Source organism: Habropoda laboriosa, unplaced genomic scaffold (assembly GCF_001263275.1).
Source record: "Habropoda laboriosa isolate 0110345459 unplaced genomic scaffold, ASM126327v1 scaffold2, whole genome shotgun sequence".
Taxonomy (NCBI): Eukaryota; Metazoa; Arthropoda; class Insecta; order Hymenoptera; family Apidae; genus Habropoda; species Habropoda laboriosa.
The window spans coordinates 1,239,496-1,251,135 of NW_017100190.1; the positions used below are offsets into that span (position 1 = coordinate 1,239,496).

Here is an 11,640-nt window from a genome sequence, read left to right on the forward strand (position 1 = left end):
CGTTCAGATAATTAGCTCTAAGGAGCGGCCGCAGGTTGTTGGCTAGCATTGGACTGCAATCTCTTAGCATCTTCAAATACAATTACTCGCAAATTTATATTTTTCTAAATGTAATTATCAGCCGATACGAGTTTCGACAATTACTTAAATTTCAACTGGAGAAGCAAACAAATTTCTTTGCAAATGTAAAAAATCTTCGCTATTTCGAAGAAAATTACACGCTTCCTATTCTTAACACAATCGTAGTAAACGTAACACAATGACACGTTCATCTGTCCATTTCAGAAAGACTAAAAGAGTAACCGTGTACGAGAGTGTTAACAGTAAACGCGTGTGAAATGTTCCCTTTGTTGCCATTTTGCTCGAAACGAGCGTATGAAATATTGCGGAACTCTGATTAGTCTTTCTAAAAGGAGGAAAGAAAATGAAAAAGGAAAGAAAATAGAAGGGAGGACTCATGTGTGAAGAAGAACCGGAGGGCGGAAGTGGAGGAAGTGGAGAAGAAGACGTATGTAATTTGGCGATTAGCTTCGACCAATCGCGTGGGCCCTGGCTGGTAGCACTAGGTCAAAGAGAAAAAGCCCTGGTGAGTGGCCTTCATTCTCGAAGGTAGAAACGAGGCGAGAAAAGAAAGGCGGAGGGCCGTCGGCGAGAAGTCGGACTGCGATGAAAGTATCGACCTCTAAAGCTGCCTCGAGCGGGAAAGGCACGAGGGAGAACCTCCGCGTTAGAGTGAACAGCGCGGAGGGAACGTGAGGAGGTTTCAGGGAACACGATCGTGTTTTAAGCTGTTAAGCTTCGGTAATTCTTTTTTTTCTTTTTTTTTTTTTTACTCCTCGCGTTTCGTTCCTTTTTCTTTAATGGTATAAGCATTTTGTGTACGGGAGAAAAAGGAAGGATAAAGGATACGATAAAATCACGGAGGGGGAAAGTAACACGCGCTCAATTAACATTCCTACCATGTCAATTTAGAGTGATTTCTTTTCTGCCCTCTTTGTTTTTATTCCTTTCTTCAATGGCACTTTCTTCTTTTCTTTTTTAAAGAGTGGTGAAGTAGGAGCGAAAAACAAGGGAGAGGAAAGTGAGGTGTGCTCAATTATCATTCCTACGATGTCAATTTTAAGTGATTAGTTTTCTATCCTCTCTTCGTTTCTTCTTTTTTTAAATGACACAGTTTCTTTTTTTTTTTTTAAACAGTAGTAAAGGGATAGAGACGAAGAAGAAACGCGAGGAAAGTAACACGCGCTCGATTAACATTCCTACGATGTCAATTTCAATTAATAATTTTTCTACCCTCTCTTCGTTTCTTCTTTTCTTTATTGATACAGTTCTTTTTTAAGAGTGATATAGGGATAGAAACGAAGAAGAAACGCGAGGAAAGTAACACGCGCTCAATTAACATTCCTACGATGTCAATTTTAATTAATTTTTCTACCCTCTCTTCGTTTCTTCTTTTCTTTATTGATACAGTTCTTTTTTCAAGAGTGATATAGGGATAGAAACGAAGAAACGCTCGATTAACATTCCTCTCTTGACATACCTGTTTTTTCGTTAAAGAGTAATAAAGAGATAGAAACGAAGAAGAAAAGCGGAAGAGACAGAGCAAGCACGCGCTCGATTAAAATCGCCGTGTGGACAAAGCGTTTAAGGGAGGTTATAGATGCGCGCTTAGCGAAAGAAATCAACAACGTGTCCGGGGCATTTGATAAATTATAAAGCGAGCGGTAAGTTACACACACACACACTGGTTTGGCGATAAGGATCGCGCGGGAAATAAAGAAAAAAAAAAAAAGAGGCTAATAGTATACGGGGACAAAGAGAAACGAGCAACCGCGAAGAGGGTAAACGTTGACAACTCCCTTGGGGAAAAACACAGCGCGTTGCTGGATCTCTGTAAATCCTGTTAATTTCTTAAAGTACACAGATTAAGACGCGAAGAAACAACGGAATATTCACGTTTCCTCGCTTGAAATGGAAATTTCTACTCGGGAAGAGAGTGTGACAATGCAAAGAAGAAGTGAGACGAAGAGAAACAGAGAGAGAGAGAGAGAGAAGAGTCGAATCGAGTAGAATAAACCTGTGCAGGTCGGGCCAAGTGTTACCTATTAACCTACAAAGCTCGATCAGCCTAGGTTTGTTCAGCGGGCATGCTCTGGTTTTGTGAACAATTAAATTGGACCCGGTTTTCGAAATCAGAACGACGTTTTCAACAGTCAGCCTTTGCACAGTTCGAAGGCAAACAAGACTGCCTCTCTTCCACGAGTTATAACCACTCGAGCGAGAAATTTCAATCGAGTAATTATCTTCAACGCAAGTGTAATTAAACGAAAGAACCGAGGCAAACAGGTATAGATCCTGTCAGCATCCGCGAAGAAGGGTGAAACAGGCTGTGGAACGATAAAACAACGAGGTTGGAAAGGACATCGGGCGAGGCGATCGTTAAGAACGAAAGATATAGATCTGCGTGTCCTTCGCGCTGCCATAAAAACCGCCTCGTTAATAGAGCAAACAGTTTTACATCGGTCGTGCGAATGTTGTAGATCGGCGAGAGAAAAGGTTAACCACGAAGAACGAGGGAAAGTACGAATTCCAACACTCGTCTCTGCTCTCGGAGAAGTAATGTCCGCTTTCGACAACGCGGTGGTTTCATCTTGTGAAAAACTGGCTCAACAGCATAATCTCGCAACCAGTGTTATCAATACCTGCGATTCTATATTACATTACGAGGCTCTAAGGACCAGAACATCCGAAAGTCTAACGCACGATACGAATTTCGTCAAATTGATCAAACATTGGGAAGAGAGTTGTATCTTAACGATAAATCGGAACATAACTGTAACTGCGATTGAAGAGAGTCTTGTCGAACTGTTGCAAATGGACAGTAACGTCGACATTAAGATTTATCTCCGAGGCGATACTCGATGTTCAGAAGAAATTGCAAGAGAAACAACAAGGTTTGATCTCTGCTCGGGAACGTTTGAGAGAACAAGCGTCAAACTTGCAAAGCGTGTTAACGATGCACCACGTATTGATGCCGGACGTTCGAATTTTACTACGAACTACGGTGAAACAAGAGAACATTGAAGGCTTGCAAGAATTTCTCTCTTCTTATCGATCTTTCACCGAGAGCATATCGGCAAGTGTCAAGGAACTTGAACGTGACAGAGCGATTAAAGACGAATTGGAGAAGATGGCAACTACCGTGCCAAATTTGTATAGCGAGTTGTTGGAGTTCGCCAATGAAAAGAAAATAAATCCAGCAAAGACACTTGAACACTCGTCTCTGCTCGGAGACAATTTGTTATTGCCCGTGGTTGTTTTAAAATCAACTTTCGAGCTTGGTTTGTACTTGCACGTGGTGTGCCAACTTTAATTCAAAACCTTCTCGAAGGGCCACCCAGTTATACTGGGACCAGTGAAGTCGTTACAATTTCAGCTGGTTGCTCCTCGGTGGCTCTTGGACGAATGAACCTCGACGTCGTCCCTTGGACGTCCGTGGGAGAGTTTTTCGTTAGAGCACGCTGATTGGTTAAATAGTTAACCATTACATTTACCAATCAGGGTGTCTAATAGCGTCTTCACCGCCTTTCCAGTGCGCCCTTAGCGCGCTGTCACCTTGGAAGGGTGGGAGACGGTCCCAAAAAGCTGGAACTTCCACCGGGTGACTCATCGGCAAGCGTGCCGTTCGGAAATTCGTGGTTTATGGCATGTTCTTAGGCTATTGAAATTACTAAAAATCCAACAAGCAATTCTAGTGACCCTCGCCAGGTTGTAATTAGACACGTGCAAGCAGTAAACGAAATCCTGAACTCAAAAATAACCGTTGCCGTTCGATCGTGCCAAGCAAGAATTTCACTCTATCCTCCCTCCTTTTTCTTCGTTTTTTCTTCTTCGTCTTCTTGCTCGCGTTCAGCCGAAGAAACGTAATACGAGAGAAGTAGGAGAAACTGCGAGGAAAGTTCCACGGGAAAAATAAGTTGCGCCAGGGTAATCCGGGAGAAGTTGGTCCAGGCGAGACGGCATCTTTGAAGTTCTGTGTTATCCCTAAGTAACTTTCCTTCCTCGCCGAGTGCCTCCTAAATCTAGGGTCGTTAAGTTCCCTGAAGGACCAGCGACGCGAGATCTGATCATAGGAGAGATCGTCGCTTCTCGACGTACGTTTCAATAATTTTCTCTATCTCTCTAATTTTACAACCAGCGGGCTGATCTTCCCTCGAAAATTCAGAACGGCGAACGCGGATAACGAGTTCCGCTGTCTTCCGGCGTCGTTCACCAAATTATCCAGAAAATTAAGCCCAGCCTTCGAGTATCGCTGCTCCAATTCTCCCTGTTTTCATTTTCCGCCGCGAAAATGAGCTTCCACCGTCGAGGATCGTGATAACTTCCCCGTGGGACGGCTGTACGCGTGCGTGAAATGTCCAAGATGAGGAAGCAACAACGCGATCTCGTTTCAACTATCATTTCATAGAAACACGGAGAAGATGAGCTATTTCGAATTACAAGATCCTTCGTTTTGTTCCGCTTTCAAAAAACCAGGATACATCGATCGACGCAGTTCACCCTGCGACGTCCAATTCTCTCTCCGGAGGGTTGTTGCACGTAAACGATTGGTCGTTGTAATGCAAAAAGCGACGTGATCGATGACTTCCCTAGGTACTTGGAGCGTTTCCTCGCGTTACAATGTTCGCGGTGCACAACGAAGAAACCGAACCATTCTCGCCTTCTTCTCTCGGAACGAAGAAACAGGGAGAGAAAAGTAGGGAGCGACGTTTAGGAGAAGTTCTGGCTGAACCTTCGTTTCCACGGCAAATAGAACGAACGCTGATGGAACGAAGTAAAAGTACGAGCGGGACGTTAACCACGGGAGACGAGTTTGAGAGAAGGAAAAGAGGGTGGAATTAAAGCGTCGCGGGTCAATTTGTTAATATCGTCCCACTCGAAGAGAGCTCTGTGCTCGGGGTAAATCGGGACTGTAACCGTTTCGGGACGACGTGGATTTTCGATTAAAACGACTCTCTCGAAGCAGCTATATAGGAAACGTCACCGGGGATTTCGATTGGCCTTCCGCCACAATGCCACCTCCCATCCATCTCGTATTCTCCGGGAGTTATTAAAAAACCTAGGGAAACGACGCGGCCGTCGTCCGTTATAAATAACGCGTTCGATTCTCATCGTGATTCGACGACGTGGACGTGAAGTGTGAGGTACGAAGGGGAGAACTACTTTGGAGGGAAGCACTCGAACGCAACTAGCTTTGCACACCTTAAATACGTGCCTGGGAACGGAGCCTCGTTATAGATCCTGTCGATATACCTGCTTGCTCTGATTTCAGGCACTTTGCGCGCTGGCTGTACGGTGTACATCTCAGCCTGCGCGAATACAGAGGACACTGGATGGTGCAGCGAGGATGTTTATACACAGAGAAAGAAGAAATAGAGTGTTTCCCTTTTGGTACAGAAATTGAATCTCTCTAGTTTGTAATTAAAAATGAGGAAGGATTGTAATTAATTACTGTCATTCGTGCAATTAAAAATGAATAATCGATATGAGGTGGGTGAGGAACGTCGTTGCACTGTTTTCACCTCAATTTATTAAAATACAAGTGTTATGGTCGGCGTACAATTTGTCCGGGAAATACAATCGTTTACTTTGTTAACTGTCCCGTCGGGTACGTCGCGATGGTCGGTAAAGGAACAAACTGTCTCGAGGTGTAGGCGTACTCGGTTTTTATATTGTTAGGACAGGGAGACAGGAGTAGCGATAGATAAAGATAGAAGTGGAGAAAGTGGTGGAAACGGAAAATTCGTTCGTCCTCGTGCGAACCTGGATGCCACATGTGCGCTTCTTAGGCCACTCGAGGACGAAAGCAATTCTTAACCCGGGGAGAGACAAAAGAACGGAAACTAAAATCTGAAGGAGTTGGAAAAGAGAAAGTTCGCGTGGAAGAATAGAACGAGGTTTGGTAAGGATTTAAATAAATTATTTTGTTCTAGCGTGACGGGCAAAAGTGTATACGCACGCTGCTTGTCTCATAAAAATGAAGATACTAGGGTGGATTGGAAAGTTCACGGCCCAAGTATGCAAGTGCTTGTAATTGTTACCGAATAATCTGTAATTAATTGTGTACTGATGTATACAGTTTCGTGCCTCTGTCGTCATTTTTCTCCCTTTTAGAGCTAGCGAAGTAGAGGTATTTGCAGTAGAGATGGACAAAATTAGAAAACGAACAGCGATCCAATATCCGAAGATAAAGGACCTCACTTCAGAGATCACTCAAGGACCTTGCGAAATTCATTCAAGGTCCTTGCGGTGATGTCCTTTGTCACCAGGTACTGGATCATTCCTCACTTGTATTCGTCTCTTCTCCATCGCTGTAAACACCCCTACGTCACCAGCTGTAAAAGAAAACAAAAAATTAACCGAGCCACGAAACTTCGTACGTCGGTACACAAATGATCACAGATTACACCTAGCAGCAGTTCTTCTGGCTTAGACCGCGAATTTTTCAGTCCACCCTCGTAGTACTACCAATTCTTGAACAAATCGATGGGGACTGGGAATGTAATTAACAGAGTGGAATTATTTGAGGCTTCCGGGTGCAAGCCGTGTCCAGCCTTCATCAGAGTCTGGAGACGTACTGATAATAGCGTGCGTCTGGGTGTTCACTCCTTTAAGTACCTGTGTTCATTTTCCGGATCGGCGATTTTGACCAATCAGTGTTTAACTGATCGATCGATTCTTTTGGACACGGCTTACACCCGGAAGCCTCAAATAATTCCACTCATATCAATCCGGGCCGTGAGTCTCAAAACGCTCAATATGTAAAATTGCGATCGTAATTTTTCTTCCCACGAACTCGGAAAAATTGAGTTACAAAGGAAGAAAATATACATTTACACCGCAAAACTATTTTCCGAAACCTTCCCGTTTCCACTCGAACGGCACCAGAGACCCGTTTATTTTTCCGGACGAAGACGCATCGTCCCTCTGACGCACGTCTATACACGGCGTCATTGTTCGAGCAATCAGCGCACCGAGAAACGCACGGTACACGTTGAAAAATTCAACGATCCATCTGCCGTTTACCCGTCCTTCCTTCCTCCCAGAAAAAAAGAGAGGAGAGGAGAGAAAAAAAAGAGGAGAAACCTCATCTCTGAAAACTGCATTCTATCTGTACAGGCAGGAGGGACGCTCAGCGGGAAAGCGAGGTTGAACGCGAAAAATTCGCGTTATACCACCGTTCTACCTATATACATATATACACATCTGGTCGGTCGTATCGCGGGCCGTCGTTGAACGAAATCGTGGTTCGTTTACAGAGAAACGAGGTTTAAAGTATTTCCGCGAGGCGGAGGGGACGGGAGGAGGTAGTAGGTAGGTAGGAGGAGCTCGTTAGAGAATCCTCTAGGAAGAGATAGTTACTCGCGGTGAATATTATCTGGAGTAGATGGTGGCAAGGTGGTGTGTCTGGATGACGTTAAAGGCAAGCGACGACGACGACGGAACGGAGTTAAAGGAAGGGAAAAGGAAGGCGAGCCGCCCCGCGACCAAGTAATGTGGATTCGCTAGTCACGATCGATACGCGGCTGCTTTCTAGGTCAGGGTCCCGATACATACTCGCCACTCACCCGCTACTCACGGATACATGCTCGAAAACGCGTCCCGCAAATTCATTCGAAGCCAACCACCTAGTCTCTCCCCTCCTCCTCCTCCACCCTCTACCGATAATGTAATACCTGTGTGCGCGCGCGCGTGTGTTACCCGGCTTTTCTTCCACCCTTCTGTTTCGCTAACTCGGGCGAGACCGGGGAAAATCGAGGGGAAGAGAAGAAAGGAGAAAAGCGGAGTGAACCAGCCAGCGTATGCTCGGGACAAGAAAAATAGGTGGCTGGTTCTCGCGCGCACGCCGCGTCGGGGGAAAAAAGTTTCCCAGTTTCTAGATGAGTCCACCACACCTATATACATGTACGTATGAATTTACGTGTGTGTGTACTTGCGTCCTATCTGCACGCTTATACGTGCGCGTACGTGGGTACGTAGGTGTACCGTACGCAACGAGTGGTGGAGTATCGAGCAGAAATCGCGTATTGAACGGTTTCCCACGCAATCGAGATTAATGACGTACTCTCGCGGGCATGTTCTCGCGACCGGGTGAAAAAAATAGAGGAAAGAGAGAGAGAGAGAGAGAGCGGAGCGAGAATGGAAAGACGTATAGCTGGTCGATCGACGGATTTAAACCAGAATCTGGGATGGATTGTTGCTCTCGAATAATATCTCGTTTCACACCTTACACTTCTTCACAACTGATACGTAGTATTGTATGTACGTACTGTAAGTACAATAGGAATATGAAAAGGGGAGAGAAAAAGGAGAGTATCGGATTAGAATAATCAGATAGTAATATAAAGGTTTCCCGAATGTTCCAGGAGCGCGACACAGTTTAAGTACAACGGGGCCATCCGGGGATCCGCATGAAAGAGTTGTCTAATTGATGATCGCCCTTTTCTTTCCATTCGCGCGTGACCTGACCCATTTATATAAGCGACCACGGTACACGTACGCTGCATAGGCCGAAAATCAATTTGAACGTCGAGATTACCCGGGGTTTACCTTCTCTCGATTAAGATTCCTATCGATCACGCCAGCCGTGATCTTTCCACTCTATTCTCTAACTCGCTGTTTCGTTTAGTAACGATTAACAAACGCCCCCCATCTGGACACTTGTACAAATTTCATCGGCTGGCTCGCGGCCGAAAATGCACGCGATACACAACCCCCTTCTATCTAAACGATTCGTTCTGTAGAGAGCTTCAGGTGGAGGGCGTATATCGATCGTTTCGATTCGAATTTCACGCGGTACTCTCTCTCTCTCTCTCTCTCTCTCCGTTGTAAAGGAATTTACGGTGCTCGTTTCACACGGGCTATAGGGACACACGGTTTTATATTCCAAGACGACGAACGCTCGCCGGAGGTATTTCTAACGGATGGGACACGTATCCCTCGTAAATTTCCACGACAATCGTTGCTTGTAATATTACCCGAACCTGTATTATTGCTCGTAAGTACTTGTCCACCCTTTACGTTCCATTCGTAAACGTGTGTAAATTTCACGAACAGAATCATTCTCTCCCTATTTTCACGAAGAATAAGTAGTACCTATGCTACAGGGGATGCCTTTGGAATTATCGAAAGGGGCACCACGATCGCCGGTGTTATTCGAATCGACGATGGCGAGGGAAAAGAAATGGTAGAATTCTTGGAAGCAAGGGAAGGTTATCTTTTATCGGCTCCATCTTTCATTATTACACGTCCATCGGTAAACATTGTGTCAGACCATCTCCGCTGGCCCGATGAAAAATAACATCCTGGATTGGATTCTTTTTTTCTTTCCCCGCGATGAGGCCGCGCTCTATAAATACGCGTAAAGGACACAGAGGGCCGCGGGTATTCGCATTTATTTACCAAGTGAAATCGTCGCCGCTGCAGTTTAATCTAGTCGACCCGATCGCCAGTCGATACACTGGTAATAGACTCGTATCTAGGTGTCACAGTTGCTATTTCAAGGTCTACCCGTTCTTTGGTAATTTAGATCTAGATAGAGGGAACGTTCGACGATAGAATTCGTTGGAAAAAAGAAAAAAGACAGCTGCCTTAAATAAAAAAAAGAAGAGATGTTAGGAATAAAGAATAATTTAAACGCTGCACTGTAGTTGAGTATCGTGAATGTTGGAAGAATATGGATCGGCCAGGCCTGGCTTACAGTCCGTCAAATGGCGTTCGCCTCGAGAGATCTACGGCTACCGGGCGAAGGTGTCTGTCTGACTGTAACGGGACTTGTTCTACTGATTTCTAAGTGGTACGTGCATCGATATACCGTACGCAGGCTCCCAGTCACAACGTGCACGACATTGTACTTCTAAATACGTCGTTATCGTTTCAGTACTCGGAACGTTTAATTACTTCGTCCGACGCAACGGCGCACAGTCATCGGTCATGCAACAAAGCAAATGCAGCTAGAACGAGCAACAACGCAACAGTGCCGCTAACTCGCTATCCCGTCCCGTTTCCCAAACTGTGAAACTGCGTGAACAAACATCCCCTTTGGTATGAAAAAGGGAGACAGCGTCGAATCGCGGAACTGTTTCACGCCGAAACGTTCGAAGAGAAATAGAGCCGCGTTTCTTTATATACCGGGTGTCCCAGTTTTTTCAGACGAAACTTTGCCAGTGTCTTCTGCGGGTATAAATAGGAGAAAAAAGTCGTATAAACATGGGTCGTTTGAAGCTTCGTTAAAAAGTTACAGCGATAATACGAAGGGAACTGTACAACGGGTGTTCAGTTACTACGATACGAAATAGGAATAGATCTAGTCTGTTTCCGCGAGCTGTGTTTACGATCTGAGGTCGTTCAAAGTGTCGAACGTAACTTCTGCCAGCGCCATTTTGCAAGTTCGTTACCATTCTTATTTTCGCTGTAACTCTTCGACGAAGCTTCAAACTCACTCACGTAGAACGCACCGACGAAGTTTGATCCGAAATAAAAATCTAGGACACCCGGTATATACGCGTGCAAGTTAATCGAATCAGCATCCAAGGCCGCCGGAACGACTTACTCCGGATTTGAATACATTTCAATTGGAATTTAAAATTCGATCGAACGTAGAGCGGCAACCGAACGATATTCGCCCGTACTTCTACCCGATTAATTAACGAACTTTACTTTGGAAAACTGTTCCGCTGCGTACCCGCTGCAGTTAACAAATACAACCGCTACTCTACAAAAATCGCTCTCTCTCTCGAAAAGCAACTGTCACGGGACCGATAAACAACCGTATTCCATCGATACGTGTTCCAATACGAGGTTAAGAGTTACAACAGGCTCGACCTGATGTCTGTCGATGGTAGGAGCGTGTGTCTCGCTCCTCCTCAGGAGCTCCCTCTTAATAACTGTTCCCCGTGACTCTACATTTAAAAGCACTTTGCAAACCCGCCGGTGCTTTAGGAAGTTTTGCGGTTCGTCGCGATGAAACGGGAGACTTTTCTCTGCCGTGTGTGGATACGGTTACCGCAGAAAGAGGCTACATCCGGGGCCTCCGTCCGTGCCAAGAACGTTAACGTCTCCTCCTTCTTTTTCCCGAAAGAAACGAAACGTCGCGCGATCGATCGTACCTACGTATATACACATACTCTCGCGTAGACAAACCGCGCGATTGCTTGAACGATGGTGTTAAAGTTGGGGTCCTCTTTTCTTTTCTTTTCGTTCTTTTTTTTTCCTCACTAAAAGAAAACAAGTAAAACTACGCTAACAGAAAAAAAAAAGAAGGAAAAAGGAACAAAAACAAGAAGAAGAAGAAGAAGAAGAAGAAACGTAATAACGACTACCAGCTAAGAGCGTGCTATCAGCGCTAAGGCAAAGCGGCAAGCGAGAGTGATAGAGTGTGGAGTTGGTATACCGGCGCGGGACTGACCGTCGTGGAGCGGATCGATCGTGTGGATCATAAGCTGTAGCAGGCCGTGCCTGAACTTGGCGTGGCTCTCCCTGGAATGAGACGAGGGGCCACCGTGGGCTCCCTGCTCGCAGCCCTGTCCGGCCGTGCCACCGGCACCGCTGCTGCTCCCACCTCTGCTGCTGCACCCGGCC

The 11,640-nt window shown here is 45.5% G+C and overlaps 1 protein-coding gene across 1 annotated transcript in view; it reads right to left on the reverse strand.

The window, feature by feature from the left end:
* LOC108579955 (sodium/potassium/calcium exchanger Nckx30C-like) overlaps positions 1-11,610 on the reverse strand; it is a 34,623-nt gene extending 23,013 nt beyond the window's left edge. Inside the window, exon 1 of the mRNA XM_017943593.1 lies at positions 11,468-11,610. Coding sequence (XP_017799082.1) covers positions 11,468-11,498 — 31 coding nt within the window. The 5' untranslated portion in view covers positions 11,499-11,610. The remainder of the gene's footprint in view (positions 1-11,467) is intronic.
* Positions 11,611-11,640: the final 30 nt, after the last annotated feature.